This window comes from Coturnix japonica, chromosome 2 (genome assembly GCF_001577835.2).
Source record: "Coturnix japonica isolate 7356 chromosome 2, Coturnix japonica 2.1, whole genome shotgun sequence".
Lineage (NCBI taxonomy): Eukaryota > Metazoa > Chordata > Aves > Galliformes > Phasianidae > Coturnix > Coturnix japonica.
The window spans coordinates 90,330,209-90,357,949 of NC_029517.1; the positions used below are offsets into that span (position 1 = coordinate 90,330,209).

General features: G+C 40.3%; 1 protein-coding gene across 29 annotated transcripts in view; it reads left to right on the top strand.

The window, feature by feature from the left end:
• EPB41L3 (erythrocyte membrane protein band 4.1 like 3) overlaps positions 1-27,741 on the top strand; it is a 132,034-nt gene that overhangs the window by 75,114 nt on the left and 29,179 nt on the right. For all 29 annotated transcript variants that reach the window (XM_015855304.2, XM_015855302.2, XM_015855301.2 and 26 more), the window contains 6 exons: positions 15,479-15,583; positions 17,712-17,754; positions 20,687-20,762; positions 21,967-22,185; positions 22,275-22,362; positions 25,621-25,773. In XM_015855304.2, coding sequence (XP_015710790.1) covers positions 15,479-15,583; positions 17,712-17,754; positions 20,687-20,762; positions 21,967-22,185; positions 22,275-22,362; positions 25,621-25,773 — 684 coding nt within the window. The remainder of the gene's footprint in view (positions 1-15,478; positions 15,584-17,711; positions 17,755-20,686; positions 20,763-21,966; positions 22,186-22,274; positions 22,363-25,620; positions 25,774-27,741) is intronic.

Genomic DNA, 27,741 nt, shown 5'->3' on the forward strand with positions numbered 1-27,741 from the left:
CCTAAAGCAGCTGTAGATTTCTAATGGGTACTCAGAGACACTGGCATAGTCTGCTTGGATGGTGTTGGCAGTTTTCCACTGAGATGTTCTCTCCTGGAAGCTGTTCTCCTTGCACTGTTCATGGTGTACTCCCACCTGGCACCAGGACCAGAAATGTTTTGTCAAAAGCAGTCAGGTCCATAGCTGGGGCAAAAGCTGCTCTGGCAAAGAGAATGCCAAGGACTTCTTTGTTAAGCAAGCACAGCCTATGTACTGCATTTATGTTTAGTTCTTCACACCAAAAATGTAAGATCATAGAATCATTAAGGTTGGAAAAGACCTATGAGATCGTCTAGTTCAACTGTCCACCAACCACCAATATTGCCCACTAAACCATGTCCCTGAATGCTGCCCTTTCCTTAAGCATCTCCAGGGTAGAAGATTCAAGACTGCAAACTGAATTCAGATAACAAAGGCATTAGTTGAGGTTTTTCTGAAGGTGGGTGGAAATAAGCAGAAATAACTTGTCTGAATTTCTCCCACTTCATGTAGGGATTTTCAAGTGCTCTACTACATTTACATTATTTCTAGGATTTCTTTTTCTCATCTTCCTTGTCTGCCTCATCTTATTTTTCTGTTGTCTAGACTGCTGCATTTTAATTAAAAGACTGAACTGGGACAAGCTGCTACCCTCTCCCTTAGATGTTGCCTAACTTGAAGTGTCTTTTTAAAACAGGTTGAAATTTGCCTTTGTGATTTCTACTCTAAACATATAGATGTTATTGATCACTGTGTGAGATCAGAAAGCAATAACAGTCTTAACCAAATGAAAGGCAAAATGGTTAGATTTCATTTTCAAGGGCACAACTGTCTGAACTCATTGGTAATTTATACTCTTCCTTCGTTCTTCATCCACTTGGATTTTATAATCAAACAGGAAAATAGTAAATGAAAAAAATGTTTCCTAGCAACCTTGCTGTAACATTGCTGCAGCACGTGCCAAAGTGGTTGAGTTGCTGTATAATTTGCATGAACTGGAGAACGCTGAAATCTGATATCTCAAGGAGCATTACTATACTCCCTGTTCTTAGTCAATTGGGGTTATCTGAGATTGCACGGGATTGTTACAAACGCACTGTTGTGGGGTTTTTCTGTCCAATTTTTGCAGTCCACTGCCCATTTCTGCCCATAATAGTAGCTGTTTCTACACATGTTCTTTGCAGTAGGTTTCCCCTCATCTTCAGGGTACCATACTTGAATGGGAAAGGTGAGGTGTTTTATTTCCATACATTAGAAACCAGGGTTTATAACCTGAATAGAGGCAAGCTAGAATGAACAGGTCACTCTCTGCCTTGCACAAGTGTGTGCTGAAATTCCTTGTTGGAGGCAAAATGTGCATGAACTGAATGGCTTCTCATTTAGCACAGTGTTGTGTTTCACATGAATTTTGCCTGCAAAAAAAGTGGGTGTATGTGGATGCATCCTTAAAAAAATAAATTACTTAGGATGGTTGTTGCACAAGTTGGAAGAACAGGGAATAAGCTCTGTTAGCATTGTCAGAAATTGAAAAGTAAGGAAAAAAATCCAGTTCTTGTAGATTCCTTACTTCAGTGCTGCACGTGTTCTGGTAATCCACTTCTCACTTGTAATACTACCTCTCGAGAATAACTCCTTCTGTATCTTTGTGCTGTGGTGGCGAAAGGAGTGGTCCCGCTGTTCTTTGCCCCAGGAGGTATCTCAGCATGGACATATGCTCTGCTTTTCCATGGACAGTTTAATAACATTGCTTTCTTACCCATTTTAAGGTAGACGTGAAGGTCAGGAAGGAAATTGCTGTAATAAGATGCACTCTGCTTGCTGAAGGATACCGTTTCAGTTACCCCCTGCATGTTTTAATTGTTTAATGAATTCCACACAGTCTCTTGCAAAGGGCCTTACATGTGAAACTTATTACTGCATGCAAAAGGGAATTTTTTTAATAAGTCTTTTCCTTTTGACCTACTCACTGCTTACATTTCAGTTAATTTAATATGAAGAGCTTTAGGTTAGGTTTGTGTTAGGTTTTTTTTTTAACCTTACCCAGGACGTGTTTCACTAAATGTGACTGGGCTGGGATGCGTCGTCGGCATTATACAGAATGTTTTCTGCCCTCAGACCTGCTAATTAGGACTGACTTAGATTAGCCAGGGGATTCAGCTAAGATCTATGTTACCTGACACGTGTCAGTAGGAGTCTGAGTATTGCCTGAATATGTTCCAACTGAATGGAGTTAATACACAACTCCTCTGGCTTATGTTCTCAAAGTGCTGTGTACTGCTTTTTAGAAGTTAAAATACTTGTCAATTCAGGAAACATAGTCTTCTGTAAAAGGATACCCATGTTGTCCAGCTTGTAATAATGAACTATGAGGCTGAGCCAGACATAAAAAATGTTTATGCTTGCTTTTTTTTTTTTTTTTTTAAATTTTTTTTCACTGAAGCTCAAGAAATCTTTTTTTAATTATTTTTATTTTTTAAGACATTTCATGGTAAAACCAGCATTTTTGAAGTGCCACAAGTTGGAGGATGCTTCTGTGCTCGTGTGGCTCTTATGGGACTGGAGCATTTTCTCTTTGCCCAGAGAAGCTCAGCTCCTGTCCCCCAACTGGGAACATCTGGGTTGCATGATACTGAGAGACAGCGTCTGTAAAAACCTGATAGGAAAGCACACCTGGATGATTACACAGCTGGATCTCTTGTATTCCTTCCTTCCAGTTAGTATGCAGGTGTGCTGCAGAGACTGAAGGAGAATCAAGTATTAAATGCAAGTCACTCCTTCGGCTGTTGTACCAAATAAACAGCAAGTTTGGCTTTAAGTTTTACCTTTCCACTGAGCAGAGGACAGGGTTACAGTGAAAACAAACACCAAAACTTCTAAGAAAAAAATACATAGTACATTTGCTCTCCACATCCGTTTCCTGCATCTAGCCCTCTTTTCTCTTGACTTTCATTAAGAGATTCTGAAAATGATTTGAGGAGTTAAATGTCTTCATTTTGATCATTTGGAAGCGCTAGCCATTTTTTGTAATGGCATAAACTATCAAGAGAGATTGACCTACATTGACATATAATTGCCCTGAAATTGCATTTTTTAGAGAATAAATGTTTAACTGAAAATCTATGAGTGATATGTTGCCTCCAGATCCCTCCCCTTGATGAACCAGTTGGAAAGAAGCCAGTCAGGGGCTTGCTATCCATCTGTCGGACTTATATTTGTATAGTCATTTGGATTTGGTTGTTTACACTCAAACCCAGATACTGCAGGCCAATTGCTGGATAACTTGGGTTGATCTTTTACCCCAGAGTAGAGATCTCTGTGCTCCAGGGCCTGTCATCCTCAGCATCATTCCTGTTCTTTATTCTCCTCAGCAGGCAGGGAGAGGAGTTTCTGTCCTCCTCACTGTGCTTGCTGATAGCCTTACTGGGGTGTGGCTGCATCAAGGCCTCTATGTTAACTGGTCTTCTCCAGATGCATTGCCCTTGGGTGATGCTCACCCTCTCAACCCTGCAGCTTTTTATAGGGATGCAGCCAGCACCCAGACACTGCAAGTGTTTTTTAAGCACTACTGGAATGAGTCAGAAACATCACAAGTGGAAGGGTCCTCTTACCCCTTTTCCCTTCTCCAAAATGACTGACAGATGTTAATATCTCCTGCCATTTCTGCACTCTGTGTCCATTCCTCATTTACCCCATAAATTCCCATTCTCCCAGTGAAGTGGTCGTTTTTTTGCCCCTGCCCCCATCTCACTTCTGCCAAGCTTCCCCACTCTCTGTGGTGTTTACTGCCCCTTTTCTGTTTTCCTTAGGTACCTCATACTGCTGCAGCTTCCAGCCATTCTAAGTAAATCTCCAACTCTGTTACTAGTTGATCCAATTTTATACCTACTGTACCCATGTTAATGCTTCATTGCTATTTCCAGAACAAAACTAAATCAGTGCTCACTTTATCATCTCCTAAATATTAGTGCCTTGTAAAATCCTAGCACCTCATACATGTGATTTTTTCCAGGTGAGCCCCACACAGTGTTCTCTGGGCTTTTATGATTTGTTATCCCTGTCTGCTGACAGAAGAAAATACCAGAGATGGGACTGGGTAGCCTGCAAATCAAAGCTGTGATAGATAGGAATGTTTGTCTCTTGTATCTCTTGGTCAGTTCTGTTCTGGCAGAAATGGGTTTGATCCAAAGTGGATAAAGCTTGAGTGTAGCCCGCAACCACTGAGAATAGGGTAAACTGGAACTAGATTGTCTTTGAGGTCCCTTCCAACCCAAGCACTTTTAAGATTCTAAGTTATCTCTCTTGACAACTGAAGCACTGATGATGTGATGCTCTCTAAGGCACTCCAGATTTAAAGGCCTGATCCTCATGCCACCTCTTCTATCCCAAGAGTGTCTTTCTGTGCTATGGTTTCTATGTGATTTTTTTTCCCCTCTAGCCTGGTAATGTAGGTCAGGGAGAGCTCTGTGGCTTTAAAATTCATATGGCGAGATTACTCTGTAAATCGGACTATGTCGACAGTAGAGCTTTTTTCAGTTGAAAATAAACCAAATGTTTATAGTTGATTTTTGCTGATTGTTGCCATAAACTGCATACAGTGGGGTAGTGGAAGGTTCCCCTTGATTATACACTTGTACATGTTTCACAGTCATGCAGGAATGACACGTGTTTGCTGACACCCCCCCCTAAGACCAGGTAGAACAAGGGAAATATTTATATTGATGCCTCCCACTGGGAAGCCTCAGCTGCTGTGCAAATCCCAGCAGACCTTCTTGCAGGAGGAGGTAGTGCAGTCAGGAGGTAAATGGATCAACTGGATGTCTGGTTAAACACCAGACCCAGAATATCTCTGTCCTCCAGTACAAGAGCAGAGGTGGTATTTTCACTTTTGAAAATCCTCCAAAGCTATGAAATATGGTTTATTATTATGTGAAAAAATATAGCAAACATCTGAGACTAATTCAATTCTTGTCGCACTTATTGCTGCTTGAGAAATAATATCCACTGTTTTTTTCCTGAAGGGTAGTGCTGGTAAGCTGTTACTAGATCTCAGTTTTTGCCATGTGAATTTTGTTGATGCATTTTGAGTGCCTAAACATTTGACAGTCATCGCATTTGACACATATTTCTGTGGCTGTTTTGCACGTACAACTGCGGCTTTGACATACAAGCCGTGCTCTGAAGCCTTTGTTATTTCTCAGGTGTTGCCTTTTGCTGCTTTGCATTGCCACTTACGCAGTGCGGGCTTTATTTATAAACATGCATTGTGTGTGGCGTACCTGTCAGTGCGCTTAGAGCTCATGTGATAGCAGTATTAAGAGTGATCTCTGCTGATGCAGAAGGCAAAGACCCTAATTTGGTTCGATTCCAGCGTCAGGACTAGGTCACCAATCTTCTTACTGGGATTTAGAAATCGACTGCTTTTTTTTGTTTGTTTGTTTTGTTTTGTTTTTGTTTTTTGTTTTTGGATTAGTGCTGACTTTTTAGGATTGCAAGCTCAAATTGTGTTAAAGACGATTGCCCTGATAAAAACTATGCCATGTTATACAATGTTACCAATGCTAGGTGCTAGTATGTAATTATATCATAGACATATTTACCTAAACACTTAAATATTTAGATGGTAGGTGTTAAAAGTGATTGGTTTTAGGAACAGTAATGCATTTCAAGGTACTCTACACAACAAATAAGAAGCTGGTAAATTATAGTATCACTATGAAGGGGAGGAAAAGTCATTTTTCCCTATATATTGAAATATGTTCTAGGTGACTGTAAGTTTCTCTTATGTGGCATTCATTCTCAAGCAGAGATGGAATAGTATTTCAGGTTTTATTTCAAACTTCCTGAATATGTTAGTCGCCTGCAGGGATGTACTGGCAGGTCCACACATAAAAATGTTAATAAAGAACTTTTTGGAGAGCTTGAATTATCATGCAGCCTTTCAGGCAGAGCTCTTTGTATGAAATGAATTCATATTGGGGGAAGAAAAAAAAAAAAAAAAAAAAAAAAGCCTTTTTATCACATCTTTTACTAAACTAAAGCTTTCTGAAATCGTCAAGTTCTAATTCTCTACACATTTGACTAAAGTGTTTTGTAGACTTTTTTTTTTTCCCTGTGTATTGTGTTTAGGTGTGTGACCTGGGATGTTTCCAAATGCAGCCTACCTGTAAAATTTAGTTAGTAGCTATAGTTAAGTACATGAGAGATTAAACAGCATTTCCTTTTGGCAGTCAAAAAAGTGCACGTTTTTTCCTAATAACTTACTATTTTCTTCACCACCCCAAAAGGCTACTGGGAAATTCCTATTAAGTATCTCCTTGCTATACAGCACAAACTGCTTACGAACTGAGCGGAGAGTGTTACATTGCTAAGTACATCCAAGAGACACGCGGCCGCATACATGTTCAATTATAATATTCTGTGTATACCAAAGCATATTTTTCTCTAAGAAATATAAAAATAGTTGAAGTAAGAAGACTAAACACATTCATTTCTTTCTTTCAGTTTATTTCAATTTGTCTGTATTAATCTGCCCATATAGGAGATGCAGTAGGATGTATGTCATTTGCTCTGTCCATTTGCTTGCTTTTTCAGTTTATTGTACAGCTTTCTAGAAGTAACTTCTGTGAAGGTTCTGCTCTGTAGCAGAAGTGACTTTCTTTACTGTATATTATGTTATGCATAGAACATGTTTCTTAACATTTTTTACTTTCAGAGGAAACAAAATGTTGATTTTCTGGAATTTTCAGCAAACACAGCAAGGGACTTAGAGGGCTAATCTCCAGTGGCTGAGTTATGCTTTGTTTTTCAATGACCTCATCTTGCTACTTATATACATGTTGTGTGTGGGATACACTTCATTAAACCAGGAGAAAACTTGCTGATTTTCTGCCAATTAAAGCTACAGGAGAGATTCTCCATCCTTCTTGAATGCTACCCATTTATGTTCCTGCTGAGGGCTACAGTTGAGAAATCATAGATCCCCGGAGAAATTCTGAGATTTTTTCCTTCTCTGTCACCTTTCTCCTTCATCGCCTTTTCCCAGTGGAGAGGGACTAGGGGAGATGAAGCAATGCAAGAACAAATCCTCTGAATGAAAAATGACAAACGTGTGGAAGGGCAAGGAAGTCAAACTTCTTTGCAATGGCTTTGCACATTTATCTTCCTTGAGAAAAATTAACCCTTTGCTAATTTTTTGTTCCATTTTCTAATGAAAAGTACTGATTAGTACAAACAAAATGTTTTGTCTGTTGGAAATGTTATGGCCTAAAATGCAATGATTAGGCCTTTGTATCTTGGCCAGTTCAAACTCTTCCTCCCTGGAATATGGGAAATGTCACAATGAGTAGATTTTTAATCCACATGAAGATAGAAGTCAGTTCTTTACCAGAATTATTGTGATTGACTCTCCATAGCTGGTGACTCTTGAGGTCATGGTCAACTGCTCCTCCACATTTGGAATGACACCAAACATTTACATTCTCATAAGGTTGTGTATGTTTGCAAGTGCAGATATTACATGCATTAAATTATGCAAATATTGGCATATACCCATAAAATTCTGACATATTTATGAAGTTCAGATCCCTTCTACAGAGATAGGGTTCTCATTACAAAAATGAACTAGGAAACTTGCAAGCACACGCCTCCTTTCCTCACAGATGAAGACTGCACAGGTTGTGCTTTTTCCAGGATTAGCTCAGTTTTTATGGACGATATATAACTGGTGAATAAAGACTGTGCACACTGTCAGAAGGCTGGAATTCAGTGACTCTGAGGCTTACTGTACATATCTCATCTGGGGGAGTTTGTGGGAAGAGTGCTTGCTGTGGCAAGTACAAAGTATTCCTGACAAACAGCTAATCATTTACACTTTTTTTGTGTGTTGCAAGAGTAATTGCAGAAGCTGCAAAATGGGGAGTATGAAAGTTCTCCTGTTGTGTGGTAGTTAGGTGATGCTATATGCATCTTAAATTTTTGGGGTGTTTTCTTATGTTTGCACCATCATCATGGTCTGTGCAGTGTAGAAACTGAGCTGTCAATAGAAAGGCAATTTAAATTGGAACAGTAACAGGAAATAAAATCAGCAGTCTGAACATAGAATCTTTTCATCGTGCATTGTAGGTTAGAAAAATTAGCTAATACTTCACTATCAAAAGGAATGAGGGAAAGGGAAGAGGTGAGTACAGTCACATGTCAAAACGCATTACTCCATGCAAGACTAGAGCCAGCCCACACATTTATACAGTGTATTGTTGAGATCCATTGGAAAGTGTAAATGATAATTAGGAATGTGAACCAGATAACCTCAACATCATTTAAAGTCCAATTATTTCTACCGGGATTTCATGGTACTGATCTGTTTGTTCTTCTTCCAGCGACAGTGCCCACTGGAGTTATTACAGTAATTGTACAGAATTTAAGGCCAGGCTAGTGCTAGTGTTGCTTGTTCACTGGCAGCATGACAGCTTGTCTGAGGAAAGTGGTGATGTTTGTGCAGAAAGAAATGTGCACTTTCCATTTGAAACTCAAGTCCACAGCTGTGAAAGCAGTTTGTCTCTCTGCTCTTTGGCTGAACGGCAAAGAAGCAAAGTTCCTGCTCAGTGGGGTGCATGACCTTGTAGCTACTATGCAGTGCAGATGCTGGGTATGGGGTGGCACAAACAAATCCCATTATAGCTCACTGGCTGGGGGACTCGACTCTGTCCCTGGATTTCCTTTAGCTATAAACTCATTCTCAATGTGATTGTTTGTAATTGCTTTCAAACAGCACATGCATACCTTTATGCTGCAGACAGCTTCCTCCTTCAGCCTTTGCTCAGCATTTTGCATACACGTGAGACTGCAGCATTGTCTGCAGAAAATAGAGTTGCTCTGAAAATATGACACTTTGGGGGCTGCACTAGCTTTAATTTCTAGGAAGTGGAGGGGGTTGTTTTCTACTCTTCAGCTGTTCGTACTATTTCCCTGTCAGTGAGAGGAGGGTAATCTGCTAGTGAATAAAAATAGAGCATGAGAGTAGACTAACACTCTGTGCTTTCATCAGGTGTACAACAATTAACCCCTTAGCAGCTGTGGAGGTGCAGGGGAGTGCTGTCATCCCAGATGTGTGGGATGGAGGGAGCAGAGGAGTCCAACTGGGCTAGCACCTGGTCTGAGCAGAGTAATGATCAGCACTGTGCCAGGTCCACTTGTCATTGTCAGGACAATTGCTGCATTGTTAAAGCAGGATGCCAGAATGCCAAATGGGCAAATTCTATATGGTGGGGGTTCAAGGGCTGCACAGCATAACCAAAACAGGAGCCACAGCAGCTTGAAAATGTTTTTGAGAGGTGGTGCCTCTTAGAGGCGGCAGCTCTGTGTCCTAGAATCAAAGAATCACCAAGTCTGGAAAAGACTTCCAAGATTATCTAGTCTAAACAACTGTCTTCCACCAATATTTCCCCACTAAACCATGTTTCCTTGTACCACATTTCTAAACATTTCTTGAACACCTCCGAGGACTGTGACTCAACCACCTCCTTGGGCAGCCCATTCCAGCACCTGACCACTCTTTTGGAATCCTAATCAGTTGCCTCTGTTGTGATTAGCTTTCAGCTGGGAAGTACCATCCAGCACATAGCATTTGAAATCTTCCCCTTAGAATCATAGAATCATTACGGTTGGAAAGACCACTAAGGTCATCAAGGCCAGCTGTCAACCCATCATCACCATACCACTGAAAGATGTCCCTCAGTACCACAGCTGCATGATTCTTGAACACCTCCAAGGATGGTGACTCCACCACCTCACTGGACAGCCTACACCAGTCCTTCAGCACCCTTTCTGTGAATAGATTTTAAACATCCAGCCTGAACTTCTGGTGCAATGTGAGGCCATTACCTCTTGTCCTCTCACTGTTACCTGGGAGAAGAGGCCCCCCCCTCACCACAACCTACTTTCAGGGATTTGTAGAGAGCAATGAGATCTCTCCTGAGGCTTTTCTTCTTATGTCACAGTGAGTCGCAAAGAGGGTTTGTATGTTCTCACTAGAGTCTGCATGACAAGAATATTTGTGTTGCATCCTTGTATTATGGTGTTAGCTGCTCATTTCCAATGCAGTTTTCCTAGCTGCTTATTACATTATAGTAACATGTGGTTTTCTTAGCCTAATTGCTACAATTGAGGCATTGCCTACAGGTCCTGATGAAAATAAGATAAACAAAAGTGAACAGCGTGCCTTGGCAGCAAAGATGGCCAGTGCAATACTGGGCCACATCAAGCAGGGAGCTAATAGCAGGTGAAAGGAAATGATCCTTCCTCTCTGCTCAGTACTGGTAAGACCTCACCTGGAGGGTGGGTTCTAGTTCTGGAGTGTACTGGAGAGAGTCCAAGGAAGGGCCACAGAGGAGATGAAGTTCCTGGAGCATCTCTCATGTGAGGAGAGGCTGGGAGTGCTGGGATTGTTCAGCCTGGAGAAGTGAAGGCTCAGGGAGAATCCTGTAAATGTCTATAAATACCTGAATGGATAAGTAAAAAAGACAGTGTTCTCAGCAGTACCAAGTGAAAAGAGACAATGAGCAAGAACTGAAATACAGGAAATAACTTCTACTATGAAGGTGGTCAGACAGTGACATAGGTTGCCTAGACTTTGGAGTCTCCATCCTTGAACATAGTCAGACCCTCTCTGGACATGATACTGAGCAACTGGTCCTGCTTAAGCAGAGGGGTTGGACTGGATTGCCTCTATATATCCCTTCACATCTCAGTCTTCCTGGATCCACTGATTATATTAGTATACAATACATATTTTTTGTCTGAAGCGACAAAGTATGAATAACAGTAACATTTTTTTTTCATTTTAATAATGTTCATTCATCTTAAATATGTTACAGCTTATGGGTTTAATCATAATAAAGGAAGAGTTTCTCATTATTTTTCTGCATTAAATACCAGACATCCAAATGTTCACCAGAGAGAATAATCAACTTTCTAATAATCTTGTTATCCTCATCGAGCTAAAATGAAAAACTGAGTTTTTTTAGCTCCCCATTCAAAATGATGCACAATGTGTTACCTTGGTCTGATCATCTCATATGGAACAGGGGTAGGATGGAGGGGTGTTGGCTTGAAGAAGTTCCCTGAACTTGTGGATGAGTGCAGTGGACGAACACCCTTGTTCCATATGCCAAATCACTGCAGTTTTTGCTGAAATACTTAATTTGAATAGAATCATAGAATCTCCCAAGTTCAGAGGGACCTGTTAGGATCATTGAATCCAACTGCCGGCTCCACACAGGCCCACTCAGTTTTCAGGCCATATGTCTTGAGTGCATTGTCCATATACTCCTTGAACCCTGGCAGCTTGGGGCCATGACCACACTCCTGGGGAACTTCTTCCGGGGCCTGAGCACCCTCTAATGAAGATTCTTTTCCTGATAATCCAACCTGAAAATGGCACTAATCATTTTTTTTCCCTCTTTTCCATTGCTTCAGATAAAGGCTATCATCTCAAAGATTCAGAAAGGGAGAACATCCCCTGAATGGATGAGTGCATTGTGTGGGGATGAGGACATGGGGGACAGGGGCTTAAAGTGGTAGTAGCCAGCCAGTGAGAACAGGAGTAGAGGAAAGGAGTGTCTTAGATAGGGTCAGTGGTGCTCGGTAGCCCAGAGAACTGCAGAGCCGGGTGGGTGGTAATGGAGAGTGGAGCAGCAGCAGCACGAATAGCTGCTGTGTAGAAAATTGAGGATAGGCTGTTTCTGGGGAAGCCAGTAGGTACTTGGAGAGTCTTTTGTGAACTTCTGCCTTTTGAGGAGGAAGAGGCTTGGGTCCAAAAGCAGAGGAGAAACTGGCGAGGAAAGATGCTGTTTCTCCTCTGCCTTGGGTGTGGGAATTGCTGGTGGGTGAAGACCTGCCAAGTTTACTGCTGTTGGCTCTTCTCACTGGAAGCTTGACTAGAAGGCTGTTTTTTCTAATTTTGGTTTTGGATGATTGCTGTGGGCTTTATACAGTTGCAGGAGAGAGCCTGTGAAAAGTTTAATTTTTGCACTCTGACTCATTTATGCTGTTCAATGTATGTTTTGCATGATTTTGCTTTCCCAAAGCATGAACAAAGTGTCTGATTTTTCTCATCTCTACATTTCCTTTCATCCCATTCATGTGTGAAATGTAACAGAATATTTCTGGGGGACACTCTTTCCATACTGACCTCTCACAAGAACTATTCGTTTGTGTGGCCAATATTATATAGCATGGATTTTGATTGCTTTTTTACTGTGATTTATTTATTTATCCACTAAAAACATTACAAAAGCACAAGGAACATTCTTTTGGCCTGCTGAGAATTGCTTGACATTTTTTATATTAAGCTGCAATTCACAGTAACCAGGAGACTTTCTTTGCCTTGGTCTTGTCATGCCAAAATAGTGGAATGCAAAGGTTTAGGGTGGGTAACTTGACGTTTCTCTACTCCTCCTCCCATTCTCTCCCTGCTGAAGCAATGATGCCCACACCTTATCTGCTATGCTAATTTGAGTACTTGGTAAAATAAAAGTAATTAACAGGAGTGTGGGAGGTCTGCTCATTTCCTTTAATTATGTATTCCCAGCTAAACTTCTTAATTTCCTCTGGATTTACACAGATGCTGCCTCTCACTGTGTTTTTTTGCTTTACAAGGGCAGCAGTGGTGGCTCCATTTTCAGGCAGTGTGCATCCCTAAGTGATAGGAGCCCCATAAATCCTGCTCCATTGATGGCTCTGACCTGGGAAGAGGCACTTGGGCAGCAGCTCGTCTGTCTTAATGCTGATGGGCTTCTCTGTGAACAGTAAGGAAAGTAGCCTTTGTAATGTTAACTCTCAGCCATCACCCAGGGAAGAGAACATCCTGCCCAGGGAAGGCTGCCAGGTACACATGGTGTTTCTGAAGCCCTCTTGCAGCACCAACATTTTCCTGTATTCAGATGCAGTAGGATTTTTGTGAAAAGTGCCTCAGTGTAACTTGGATATCATCCTAGGGAAGGAGGAGGACAGATTTTGTCACAGGAAATAAATAAATAAATAAATGAGCCAGGCAAGTTATTTCAGGCTTCTCATATTTAGTCCCACTTGCCCACAATGTGTAGAAATCCTGAGCATTTTTATGATAACACAGCCGCATACAACTGTTTTGTGCAGCTCCCTGTTAAAACATTGTACCTTGCAGTCGCTAGCTCCTATTTCTCAAAGCTGACATCTGTGTAGCTGCACAGATCAGCCATGTAAAACAGCTCTCTTGTTGACCTTGTGAGACTCCTAAATTAGGACATCATGTCATGAATGTGTCATGAATGTGTCATGAATCATATGTAGGTGGTGCAGTGATGCAAGCAGTGGTATGTACAGTAAGCTGCTTATTTATCTCCATTTGGTGTAATGACTTAGTCTGTCACCAAGTAGAAATGCTTGGCAAGATATGGCAGCAGAGATGTGACCATTTGGCTTGAGGGCTCTGGCTTTGTTCCTCTGTGCACACCAGTAGTGGAACTGTCTCCATGAAGCAGCAATACAAAACCATCAAACTTTGTTAGTTACTTCCAAGTCTGGGGTGTAAAGAATTAACATTTGTTTGAAATTATGAAGGTGCATTTTTACTTCCTGATACAGGGCTGGATGCATGTGACTGGGCGTAAGTAAGTCTACAGCTGCTTGATCAAATGATGCTAGAAGACTCAGTAAATTCAGTTAGAGCAATACTCTTATGGCATGCTTCTGTGGCTAGTTTTTCTGTCATCTGAAGAATGCATGTTAGACTGTAGCAGCCACTCCTACAGTCTCCCTATCAATAAAAGTGTAGAGTATGTTTCCCTGAACCCTATCTAATGTACCACTGGAGCCTTAACAGAAATACTGATTTTAACAAAAATTAGGTTATGCTCTGCAACTTACTTCAGCATTGTTCCTAATGTTTTCACTGAGTGTTAGCAAACCTCTTCTTATTTATTAAATTTTCTGTTGGCTTGTTATCACTTCTAAAATAGTTGGAGGCCAGTTTTGTTGGCATAGCCCCGTCAGTTTGGATTGTGAAATATTCACACGCCCCAGCCAACCCTGCTGGACAGGCAGCATGTTGTAGGTACAGCTGTACTGACAGAGCTGTATTTTCCTCTGCTCCATTTGTCTAGCTCAGAGAGCTGGTGCAGTACTGAAAATGCTTGTGCCCACTTAGGGGCTCTGGTGACACTGCCATCGTGGTGGGGTGATAAGGGGACATAGCTCCAAGTGGGTGACCTTTGAGGAATGACAGGCTGTAATGAATATATTTGGCGTCACTTGATCACAAATGACCACTACGTAATGCAGACAGAAGACAATGTCTGCAACGCTCTGGATTTGCCCTCATTAATTTAATGAAGATAAATTTGGAAGAAGCATTCTGTCTTCTTTTGTTTCAGCTTTCTGCTGCCTTTTGAAGTAATTAATGTATTTCCATTCTGCTTCAAGTCATGTGTGTGTTACAGATAAAGAAACTGCCGGGCTGACATCAACTAAAATATTTATGTATGTGTGTGTGCATGCTTGAAATGAAGTGGGGAGATTTTTTCCTTTAGCTGAGGCACACGTAGGGAAGCAGACAATGTCTGATGGCCCAAATAATGTTGAATTCCTTGTTATAACTAATGCATATTAAAGTTGGCACAGGTACTTATGAATAGGACATTTCTGTCAGTGGTTGTGAGGTTGTTGGGGTTTCTTTCGGAAAATTCTCTCTCCGTATCATATATTACACTGAGAATAGGGATGACCTGAATTTTTACTGTCCAATAAAAAAGGCTATGATGCCTCTGCTAAAAACTCTTGCTGTAGACAGTGAGTTATCTTCTCATATAACATTCTAGCGATAAAGAAGGTCAGTGGAACACTGGGAAAGTACTTTTTTACCCAGTTTCATTCCATGTGAGATTCTAGGCACTCTCACTGATTTCAGTAGATGGTGTGTTTGTATTTCCCTGTATATTAGGCAGAAAAGGATCTTGGAATTAATCCACAGTATTACCAAAGCAAGAAATGCCTACACATTTGGCTTTTCCTCCAAAGGATTGCCCAAATCACAGCTCTGATAATCCGTTGCAGGGAATAGTTTGTACCATTGTTTGTTACCACTGTTGCAAATATAGTACACACTCTGGTTTACTGAGATAAATCCTCAAAATGAATCTGAGGTTGCTATTTGTGAAAGACAGAATAGATCTCTTAATTGATACTTGTAGTATGGCATGTACTGACTCATTTTAAACTCTACAGCAAGACCTGAGTTCTTATGAAAACTGAATTTGCCCTGTTCCATTGATTCTTATGAAGCTCCAGATCAATAGATCTGAAAAAATGGATCAGTTGAAGTAAATCATTTCTGGGTCAGTTTTGAAGATTAAGCAGCAAAGATGCTATTTTAATGGTGATGTTTATTTTTCAAACATGAATTTTCTTTTCTCTTTGTTTCGCACAGAAACGTTCCAGAGGCCAAGTTCTATTTGACAAAGTGTGTGAACATCTCAATTTACTGGAAAAGGACTATTTTGGGCTAACGTACAGAGACACAGAAAACCAAAAGGTATCCTTCAGAATGGTGATTTGCCTTTGACATATGGACATTAAAGCACCCCCATACAGTTGGAAACAGTACAGAAGCTGTTTTGTCTTCTTATCTAGTTGCATATGTGTAACTTAAGTTATTATGTTTATAAATCCTAGAGCATCCCCTGGGCTTCCTTGGCTTCTGTCTATGTAAGCATGAAAGAATTCAATCGTTTACCTCGTTCTCCTTCTAGTTTGATTTGTTACATTACTGCCATCAATGAAAGTCAGTTCTATGTTCCTGTATGCTGCTAAGCATATAATACTAAAATGTGATTTATTTAATAAAATTAGCTTGTGGTACAGATAGGCAGGAGTTGCTTCACTTCCAAGAAATCTTGATTTCCAATCATGACCTACTTTAATATAGCATTGTTCCATTTGCCTAAATGCATAAGCAATTGACAGCGGTAATGAATCACATTTTGCATTTCTATAGCTCATGTTTATCATTAAATGAGCTGTGTGTTAACAGTATTAACAGAGTGCAGGATGATCTAAAGCTGGGGTAAAATATGAACTATTGTGGACAATATTGTGATGAAAGGGAGAATAGCAAAAATATACTTTAAGTGGTGCATGGTGCCTTTTTTATTTTTTGACCTTTTACGATAAATATTTTTAAAGAATCCAGTAACAAAACTTCTAAGCATGATGTGCCCAGCAGAGATCACCAGGTGAAGTTATTTTGTGCTTTGTATGGTTTCAAAGGTCTTCCCTGATAAGGCTGGAGTTATTACTGCTTCTTTAGGTCTTTATGTCAGGTGAGATCAACAGCAACAGCTTTGTTTTCTAGGCTTCCCTTTGTTTCAGCTATATAGGATGTGTAAGAAATGTGTGAGTTCTTTTTCTTCCCCTTTCTTACTGATTTCTAAATATGAGGATTCTGTTTCTGTTTCAGAAAGTCACTCAAGCAGACACTTAAGTGGTCCATGCTAGTCTAAGATAATACTTAACCATACGCTTAGTTTTCCACTGTAATAAAAGTTAAACAAATGTCTAAGTACATTTCCAGAGAGGAATGCTTTCCTATACTGGAAAGAAAAAACAAGCATTCATTTTAAACAGGTGGCTCAAAAGTGATAAATGTCTGTAGATCACCAGTTACTTCAGAGAGCTGAACAGCTGAAAATGGTGTGACCCCGTGTTTATAGATCAATAATGTGCACATTTCTTGTATCGAAGTACTTAGCATCTCACCTCCATCCTCTGCCAGACACCTTCCAGCCAGAAAATATGTGCTCACATCACATGTCACATTTGAAAATAGAAATCTTGATGCATATTTAATTTATTGGTGCATGGTGTGCTTTTACGGAAAGCTTAGAAATAGCTGGAGCTCCTCAGGCTCATGTTTTGCACCACTAACTGCATTTGGACAGCTGCAAAGTGGTTGTTTTTCTTGGGTGTAGGGGTTGTTGTGTTCTGCCTGTTTGATATTTCTGTCATATTTTTTCTATGATACATTTGTTTTTCTTTCTTTGGACAAAGTGGAACTTTCCTCGGGGAGGTGAACTTTTTGTTCTGGGCTGTGCAAGGCATATTAAATATTAATTTGATCCCATTAGACGATAAAACAGAGCTATGGGGTACTCAGCTCCCCGTATCACAGAGGCAGGGCAGAGAACTTTATGAGCTACCAGTTCTCGCCTTGGTGGCAGCAATAAGAGACCTCAAATTCCTGCTTGCCTCTGGAGGAATTTGGTTTCAGCCATCAGTGCTCCTTGGAGCCAGGGAATAGTAGTAAATCACAGCGATAATCCCTCAGCTCTTCAATAGGGTTTTGTGTGATCTCCTTGCAAAGCCACCAGCCTTGGTTTAACATGCATGAGAACAGCCCTGGCAGTAACTCTGCCCCTAGAGATGCCCTTATGTTTACAGGGAGTTACAAACGGGACAGTGTCCTATGGCACGCTCGCATGTCTTCTATGGAGATCAGTAGCAGTCCTAATTCTGTAAGTTACCATTACCCCTGCCCACTGTTGCTCCAGAGAGAAAAGGGCGGGCATGCAGGTTTTCTAGCTTTGTCTCATGGCACTGTTTTTAAAATGATGTTGATTGTGTTTTCTAACTCAAACTGAAGAAAGGAAACATTTTCTTTTCAGAATTGGTTGGACCCTGCCAAGGAAATCAAAAAGCAGATCCGAAGTAAGTTTGTTATCATTTGTGTTTTTCTTTCGGTGGTTCGGGACAACTTTTCCTTCTGGTGTACCCAGACCCCAAAATTTGAGAATATAAGCCTTTTTGTCTCCAAACTGTTTTTATCTGCCTTCCACTGCTAGCACTGGACAGCCTTAGTTTTACAGCCAGTGTGGCCTCCGTGCGTATGGAAAGCCACCTCATAGAGACCTGTGGGCTGGAGTGCCTGTTTCCTTGTTACCCTCCATCATGCCAAGGGTCACGCTGGTGTCCCTGATGTGTCCCATGGCTTGGTGGCCCTAGCTGGAAAATCCTGGTGGCATGTGGGCCACAGAGCTGTAGTATCAGACATTCCATTGTGATCACATCCCCTCCAAGAGCCATCCATAGGAGAAGTGTCCTGTCACTGTGAGGTTCAGAGGCCTACCCCACTGCACCTTCCTGTGGGGAGTAAGCTTCTCACCTCGACCCTCTGCTCACAAGGACTGTGGGGCAGGTGGGCCACAGACCCTTAATTCCAACCTACAGGCAGAATCATGGATTCATAGAATTTTTGAGTTGGAAAGGACCCTCTAAGGCCATCTGTTTCAGCTCTCCTGCATTAAGCAGGAAAACATCTACAGCTAGATCAGGTTGCACAGAGCCTCATTCAGCCTGACAATGAGTGTCTTTAAGGATGAAACATCTACCACCTTTCTGGGCAACCTGTTCCAGTGCCTTACTACCCTTACTGTAAAAAACTTCTTCCTTATGTCCAGTCTGAATCTCCCCTCTTTTAGTCTGAAAGCATTTCCCCTTGGCCTTTCACAACTGATCCTGGAAGGAAAACTGTGTTAGGGCTGCCAGGCTCGAAACTTCACCTGCCCTTTTTTCACCCTCGCTTTTTCAAATTGATTAAATGCTTGTGTGTGTTACTTTTTTTTTTTTTTTTTTTTCATAGGAAAACCTGAGTACTTTTTGGCTTTGCCCATTTTGTAAATACCTGCACTTGGTGGTTCACATTTCGTGGATCAGTCCTGGCAAATGAGTCAGTCCCCTCTCTGGGATTCAAAGGATTGAATCCTCTGCTGCTGTGAGCAACTGCACCTTTCACTCATGTTATTTTCATTATAAGTAAATAATAAGCAAAGAAGAGCCATGAAAATCTATGCTCCATTATATGGTTTTTTTAAGTCTGAGAGGAAGGTGCTGGAGACTTTGTTGAGTCAAGTTATGTTGATAGTGCAAGGAAAGCAGCTCAGCTTCAAACTGCTGATGTGAAACACATTAAATATGTGCCCAAGCTGTGAGTTGGACAGTGAAAGGTTGTGACAGCAAGAGATTAACCAGGGCAGAAAAATGTAGAGCTGGACATGGAATGGGGACAGTTGTATTTGCAGGAGATGACAGTGATAATTTACTCGCTTTGAGAATTCACCATAGAAGTTGGGAGCAGGAAAGACATGGAAAAGTGGGATTCTTATGCACAACACTTATCATAAATGGCACAAAAATACATGTATGCTGTATATCACTCAGATATTTGTGATTATACTGTAAACAGTGGCAGTTTCTTTCCAGTGACTGAGAGAAACAAGGTTGTCACTGTATCTATGGCCTCTGGTTGTGCCCTGTTGGTTTTAACGTACTGCGTGTTGTTTAAGGCCCTCTGAGTAAGGGGAGAAGGCTTCTCAATCAGTTATCTTAACAAGTCATGTTTTGCATGGAGTGAGATTTCCTTCAGGTCTCTAAGTAAACACCTCCAAACTCTCAATCAGGAAGACATCACAGTATTTCCAGTGAGGGAAATTCATTCACTATGTCCAGCCTATAAGTTTTCTATACCAGATGCACTTTGAAAACCCATGTTCATTAACAGGTGCCTAGACTGAAGGTGCCTCTGGAATGAAGATCAAGAGTTCATCAGGAGTCGTGTTTTTCACAGCATGCACAACCATTTTCGTATTACACAGCCAATACAGGACTTTCAGAGAGATAGATTTACTTATTTCTAGTTAATCTGTAATTAGATTATTTTCTGCAATAATTTCTGAAATATTGAGAATATTTCAGAAAACTTAAGTATCATTACTTCATCTTTGGTTTCTTGGGTGCAGAAATACTGTAACTTATGGTGGAAGTACGTATAAGGTGTATGTTCCATAATGATGGCCTCAGTGAAAAGTCCCATTAAAGAGATACCACCATGGTGCTTCTTAGCACTTTTTGGTTTGGGGCTTAGTTGCTGCTTTTAGTTTGCTTTAGAGGCAAACATTAGTATAACCTCTCTCTTATTAAAAATCAGTGTTCACATTTATATTGCAGAATTCAACACTTTTTTTCTTTTCCCCAATCTTTGTATTCTTTATGAATAACATCTACAACTCATTCTCCAGAACACTTTTTGCTAAACAGTTGCAGTGATGCAAGCCAGTATCCCACAGGTCACCTAAATAGACAGAAATTACTAAGTAGGAATTCCCTCATTCTGTGCTCCAGCCACAGTCTCTGCATTTGTTCTTGCAGCATTTTATCACCCAACAGTGGCTGCCACTCTGCTGCTCATTTGAAACCTGCTTTGCCATGTTTCCAGGGCCTGTGTGTTTGGAATTATTGCTTCTAGAGCTTGTATAAGCTGTGTTTTCAGATGGTTAATTCCAGTAAATGTTTTTTTTCAGACTGAATTTTTGTAAGTATTAGCAGTGAATTGCTACTCCCTTTGGGTCCTCGCCTCAGTGAAAATCTGTCTAAATAAGAAAAGAGCTGTAAGATCTGATCTAATACTGTAATTGTGAAAGGGAAAATTACTATCTCTAGAATGATACACGAGAAAGAAGATAATATATCCTATTCTTATTAATTCCTTGACTGGATTATTTTTAAATTTGCTGGTAATCAAATAGTATGAACATCTCCATTTGCACTCCCACTGCGCTTTCAGTAAACCTGTGTTCTTTTCCAGGTGGTGCTTGGCAGTTTGCATTTAATGTGAAATTCTACCCTCCAGACCCTGCCCAGCTATCCGAAGATATTACCAGGTGTTTAAAACGTTAAATACATTTCTAGAAGGGACTTCAAATCTGTTCTTGAGAGCGGTTATTTTCTAATTATCCAAGAAAGGGGATGTTTTGTATACCCACTGACTTGCTTTCTATTGTGAGCTTATGGAAATATGTGATGCTTTGGCAGAAAAGACACTGTAAACAGTGTTTGGTCCCCTGAGCTCAGACGACATTTTTCATTTATTTATTTAGTTTAACCCCCAAATCAAGCTTTATCAATGTCACTGTCCTTGTGAATTTACTTTGATTTCCACAGAGATGCCCAAAGTTTTGTTTTGCCAATGGTAACAAGATTTTATTGTTAGCAAAATCATAACCATGAAAGAAAAGAGGAGAAGAAGAATGACTGTGAATTTTGTGTACTGTTTGGCTAGATGGGTGGTTGGTGTGCATGGTATGATGAATGTGGCAATAATGAGCTCTGATGATGGGAAGGATTGCTTTTATCCCTTGTGTAATTAGGTTCAAGGTACAGGAGACTATATCTTTGATAAAGATCTTTGGAACATTTCCTTATTCCTCCCATTTGGTGAAAAACCCAGTTTCTCTGTATCAGCTCCATGCTGGGGTAAGCCATGATGGCTGAGACACCAAAAGTCATACCTAACCGCCAAGCAAGGACCAGTTGGCATCAGGCTGGCAACAAAGCTCTTGAAGTGGTCAGGATTTCTTTCTCACCCTTCAACCTCCCAACTGAACTCCATATCTTAATCACAAACCCAACACTCTTCACTTTTTCCTCATTTCTTCTAATCAGTGCTTACCTCCATGTTTTTAGCATTATTCGCTGTTTAGATGTATTTTTGAGAAAAAAAACATCTTTTTTTATAATGGCTTGGATTTAAGCAGCCTATTATGGAATGTTATTTTATGTTTCTCTTTAAAGAAAAGAGTTATCATTTAGATGTATCTTAATGATATGTTATGTAAACCTGTGGATAATTCTCCTGGATCACCAAACAAAATGACAACACATTTTATCAAGATATCTCCATGCAACTTTATAATGATTAATTAAGCTTTGCTACCCACAAGTTAGGCAAAGGGTATTTTTAATTCTTAATTCTTGCTAATGCTTCAAAAAGCTTTGGGCTTGGACATTTTCTGCCTCTCAGATGTGGCTCCTTTGCTGGTGGGATTGGAAGAGCTGTGTGTGAGCAATGGCGGTGCTTCCTTGCAGGTACTACCTCTGCTTGCAGCTGAGGGATGACATTGTGTCCGGCCGGCTGCCCTGCTCCTTTGTCACCCTCGCCCTGCTGGGCTCCTACACTGTGCAGTCCGAGCTTGGTGACTATGACCCCGATGAATACGGCAGTGACTATGTCAGTGAGTTTCGCTTTGCACCAAATCACACTAAAGAACTGGAAGATAAAGTGATCGAGCTGCACAAGAGCCACAGGTAGGTGGATGGAGGCTGTAGGTGTTGCGTTTCAATTCATATTCTGTTTTCTTAATATCGATGCTCAAATTGTTGTTTGTTTTCTTCAGGGGAATGACACCTGCTGAGGCTGAGATGCATTTTCTGGAGAATGCCAAAAAGTTATCAATGTATGGAGTAGATCTCCATCATGCCAAGGTATGGACTACATTTCTTACTGCTGGGAACCCACAATGGTCATCTTTCTCACGTACCTGAATTTGCATGGACTTTGATTTATTCTTTCTTGTTGTTCTGAGACAGGCAGATTGGGGGATAAATCACTACTCAACATGAGGAAAGGTGACTCCTGGGATAATGGATGTTTCAGCCTATAGACTGTATGGTGTTTTTCGTCAACACACTGTGCTGAATAAACAGTCAAACCCTTTGGGGAAAAAAAAAAAAAAAAAAAAAGCCAAATGGACACAGTAATGAGAAAGGATATTAGAAGCTATCTGGAGAGTGATCAGTTGTCATTTCCTTCAGCTACATTTTGCAATTTAATAAGGCCAAGTATGGCATTTTAGCTAAATAAACAGATCATTTCCAACATGCACAGAAATCTGAAACAGTTGTTCAGCTGTGCTGAAGACCTAATCAGATTGATAGTCACAGGGAAACAGCAGCTGATCTCTCTTCTGACGTGTGGTCATTCCAGTTGACTGGAAGGGTAGTAATTCTGCTGGAAACATTGTTCCACAGTGAGGTGATTTCCGTAATGATCAGCAGGTTAAGTTAACCAAAAATGGTCATTTCTCTTGTGGCTTGGGAGAGCCACCTGCCAGCTTTGTATTTGTGGCTTTTCTTTATTTTTTGCCCAAATAAGTAATTACTTCACTCTCCGCTCTTCAACTTTTCTTCACTTATCAAAGTAAGGTTAATGGATGTTAACATCTCTGAGGTTAGCAAGCACCCTTGGCAAATGAGTACCAAACAAAGACTCCTGAGCTGTGCAGAGTGCTGCGTTTTCTGTAAAGGTCAAATTGCTGTGAGCCTGTTTTTATGCTGCAGCAGATCCTTTCAAGAACTGAGATAAATTTGCAGTTCAGATCTTGAAAGGGCCTGCAGCCTTTTCCCTGAGGCGTTTCATAGGAATTGTGCATGTGTGTTACAGAATTCAAGGCAGTCTTTTGTGTTCTGTTAATTACCTCTACTGAAAATGAAAAATCTGGGTATGGCTCAGTGGGCAGCACTTGACCAGGAGGCATGCCGCTGCTCTTCCTGTGTCTTGCAGATAGGCACAGAATCTTGAGGCACTTTTGGAGCAGAGATAGAAATGTATTGGTGAAAGTCACTCAGTAGGTTTTTTTTTTCAACATCCTTTGTCCAACACAAAGAAATCTGAAGAACGGCACAAAGTGAGTTCCTGTTCTCAATATGTTACGAGCTTCATTACTAAAATTTGACATAGCATGGCATTAAGGCCTGAATATTTTTCTTTTTAAATACTGGATAAAGGCTGTGAAATTTTAAGTTAGGATGTCCTGAGATAACCTTTCTTTTCTCCTCCTTACAAATACCAGTATCCACTTTTACTTTTCTGTTCTTCATCTTGAAAGCCACGGAGAAAAGTAAGTTGGTAGGCAAGCCAATGTCTCTCTAAAGTAATTTTCTTAATATTAAAAACTGCATTGCTAACTGAACTGTGTATGTCTGTGGATTAAGAAACCCAATAGCAATGTCAGAAATTGAGCTAAAAAAGGGAAAATTAGAATTGGCATGAGAAGTAGCATTTAGTTTTAATTAGGCCTGCTGATGTGATGGGATGGTATCAGGCTGCTGGACAAGTGTCTCTGTGGGTGCCTTTTTGAAGTCATGCGGTGGCAGATGTCTCAGTGTCAGTGTCAATTCATTAAGGCTGTGCAGGTACCTGAGGTATTCAACAGATGCTGGGCTTGCCAACTGCTGTTAAAGCTAGCTCTCAATTAGCTAGCACAGGGCTACAATTAAAATTGTGTTCAGATAGAAAGATTTGTCCTCTGGGCAGTCAGCACTCTGACAAAACCTTCCATTCATATGTGGAGATGCAGGTATGTGGAGCTCAGTGTCTCCTGGTGTTACAGCAAAGAGTGTTGTGTTCTATGGCTCCCCCCCAAAAAAGCCCAATTTCCCTCTTACCCACGTTTTCATTTGCACCAATAATATCCCACTGAAAAGCAGCTTCTGACACCTACAAACTAAAGAAGCTTTGTCTGCATTGAGATCTGTTGCAAAGTTCTGTATTGAAAAGATACCTTTCTGGGGTACCACCATCTTTGTTGGAACACAACATCCTTTACTGATTTGCTTTTTAACACTAGAGTGACCTTGTGGTACTTAATTCCATGTTGTATATCTGATTTTGAAACTTTTTTTTTTTTTTTTTCCAAGCTGTGCTGTTGCTTTCTTTTTATCTGAGCACATATGCCTTTGTGCTCATCTTAAACATAATTACACTTCTACTGTGTGAGAAAACTAGCAGCAAATTAATAATTCATTTTTTGATTATCACAGAGTGACATCTTCATAGCTGCTGTTGTTAAACTTGTAACTTTAAGTTATTTTCAAATAATTACCAAAGGAATCCATTCTTTAAGACAGACATTTCTTTTCTCCAACACTGTTAATGCTTAGCTAAATAAAAAATAGCATTATGCAGGCTAGCGGTGATAGTGAACACCGCAATCTTCTATGAAGATTGGCATAAACTACTTGAAAGCTTCTAAAGGAAAGAGAAGAAACTTAAAATACACATCTATTTAAGTATATTCTAGTAAGATTTTGGCCAAAGCTTTTATGATGCTAACATGTGTGACCTACATCTTGCTTCCCTGTCAAAATGAGTTATAAAACACCCACATTTAAAATAACCTTTCTGGTCTTAAATGCCCAACTTTCTGCCAGCTGGTTATTTCACATACAACAGCAGAGAAGTGAGTAAGTGAAAACACTGAACATTAGCAGAACAGAATTAAAGAAGCAAGAAAATCAGCCAAAACCAAGATGAGGTAACTACAGAAGAGAAATGGGTCTGATTCACAGCATTTACTCATGGAGAGTGGGAGATGCCGGGACTAGTAAATGTTTATGCTGTCCTACTTATTTTCAATCTTGCATTTATCCTAATGACATGTAAGAAGTAATTAAAGTGTATAATATGGTTAATATCATTATTTTAATGCCACATACAATGTTACTCCCTCCTTTTGTAGTCTTTCTAAAAGATATCTTCTGAAACAGTGAGGTTCTCTCATCTGCCCAACCTTACTATTCCTTGCCTGAATGCAGTCAATGAGTAGCGTAGCTCTCAGCAATAATGTGTTTGTAGCTGATGCATTAAGAACAGGTAACTGAAGTAGAAACACAGTATGTAAATATCTGCATTGGTATTTAAAGAGAGAGTTATTCAACAGAGTGCATTGTCTGTTCTTCCAGGATTCTGAAGGAGTGGAAATCATGTTAGGAGTTTGCGCGAGTGGCCTCTTAATATACCGAGACCGACTCAGAATAAATAGATTTGCCTGGCCAAAGGTTCTGAAAATTTCATACAAAAGGAACAACTTCTACATCAAAATCCGACCAGGGGAGGTAAGGACATCCTGACACACATCAGTGAACAAACCTTTTCCAAAAATCCTGTGTTCTCATTGATTTGTTGATTTGTCATGTCTTTAACATTCCTCTTCATTTATATTTTTTAATTTGTGCTGATTTGCTTAGGAAAGATTAGGTAAATACTTTATTTAAAATACAGGTAAAATCTTTGGTGTTTTTCTGTTTACATCCCTGAACTCATGTAAACAGTAAATATAGCCATCTGCATGCAGAAAAAAGTTCATCCATATTACGAATACTTTGGGAATTTAAGTAACGTTTTGCTTATTTGTGGGGTGCTCATCATCCACCATCATCTTGTGTATTGAATTAGTGTCTATTCATATTACCTACTAAGACATAGATAGGACATACCAAATTTTACAACCATATCAGATTATACATTTGGAGCCCAAGTCAAAATCCGGAGACTGATAGAAATGAGGCCAACATCCATCATTCAGCATTCTGCTGGCTACATGCTTTCGCCCTTCCAGGCTCATAGAAGCTCACGTTCTGATACTGGATGTGGTGTGAAATCTCGTACCCTGAGTGCCCTCTCGTGGCTCAGCCTGATGCATAACAAATACACCGACTGTAATGTGTTGGTTTACCTCCTATTAAGCATGTGCAACCAAAGAAATGGGATGATAAATCCTAGTGAAAAAAAGAAAACAGAAAAAGTTCAAGATCATCATAAGCAAAAACAGTGTCTCAGTTTCAGCTGCTGGTACAGCAGTCAGTTTCCAAAAAAAACCAAACATATCCATTTTAGAGGTTGAAGCTATACAGCAGGACAGAAGTCATTTGGTCAAGGACTCACATTTCTCCCTTGATGCAGTATTACACTGGGACTCCTGACCCAACTACTGCCTTCATAAGTGATCTGGGAAATCTGTGGGAGCTACCCCCATTACTAGGAGCTGAGCAGTTGTACAGTTGTTATCCAAAATCTACAGTCCTGCATCACAACAGGCACAGTTTTAACAATCAATTTCACATCTTGAGTTTAATTTAAAAGAAAAAAGAATAGCCACTGGTGCTCCAAATCCTGCGCTCAGGCTCTCCTTTTGAGCTTTGCTGGCGTTGGTATGTAGCTTTCTGTGACCAGGTCATAGTTAATTCTGCAGAATGATCAGTTCAGTCCATTCAGATTACATTTGATGATAACATGATTCACCATCCCATGTGTTGTCTCTATCATCTTCACAGTTTTTTGCTATTTCCTGACGTGTTTCTCTCTTGTCAATTCCCCATAAAGATCCAGGCTTCCTTACAAGTGCCCTTCTACCTACCTTTCCCTGATCACAGCAATACTGTTTCATCTACTCAGCTATCTTCATGTAGTCATCAACATTGTACAGCAGTTGCAGCTGTCACAGCTTTTGCATCTGTAATCTAAACCTTCAGCACAACTGAGAGAGGTCACCCGCTATTCCCAGCTAACTCTTTCAGTTACCTGATCTTCTTCTCATCTGTCCCAGGAGCCAAATTAGCTAAAAACACTGGGATTTACTAACTCTAGTTCTCCTTAATACAAGGCTGTGTGAGACCAAATCAGTCCCAGGGGACTACTGCTCCCCTCCAGGCTGTTATCAGGCTTCCTACTGTTCTTTAAACTGGTGAAGTTAAAACAACAGGGTTAAAACATTTACGTTTTGTTTGTTTTTTCTCCAAGAAATTTCTTAATTCTTAACTGATTATTTTGTAATAGAGTTTATAGAGCATCACTGTCACAATCAAAAATATTTTGCTTATTATCTTGCTTTTCCCCATAAAACAATCCCCAGAGGCCGCCTGTGGTTACCACTCCCAGTTTCCTTCTGAAACTGTAGCCTGTAGAATGCATATATATGTGATTATATACCTCAGCATATACTTAACCATTGCAATTAGATTGCACAGACAGGAAATTAAGATGAACCTGTATACCTGTGCACACTGCCTAGATATAGTTGAGCT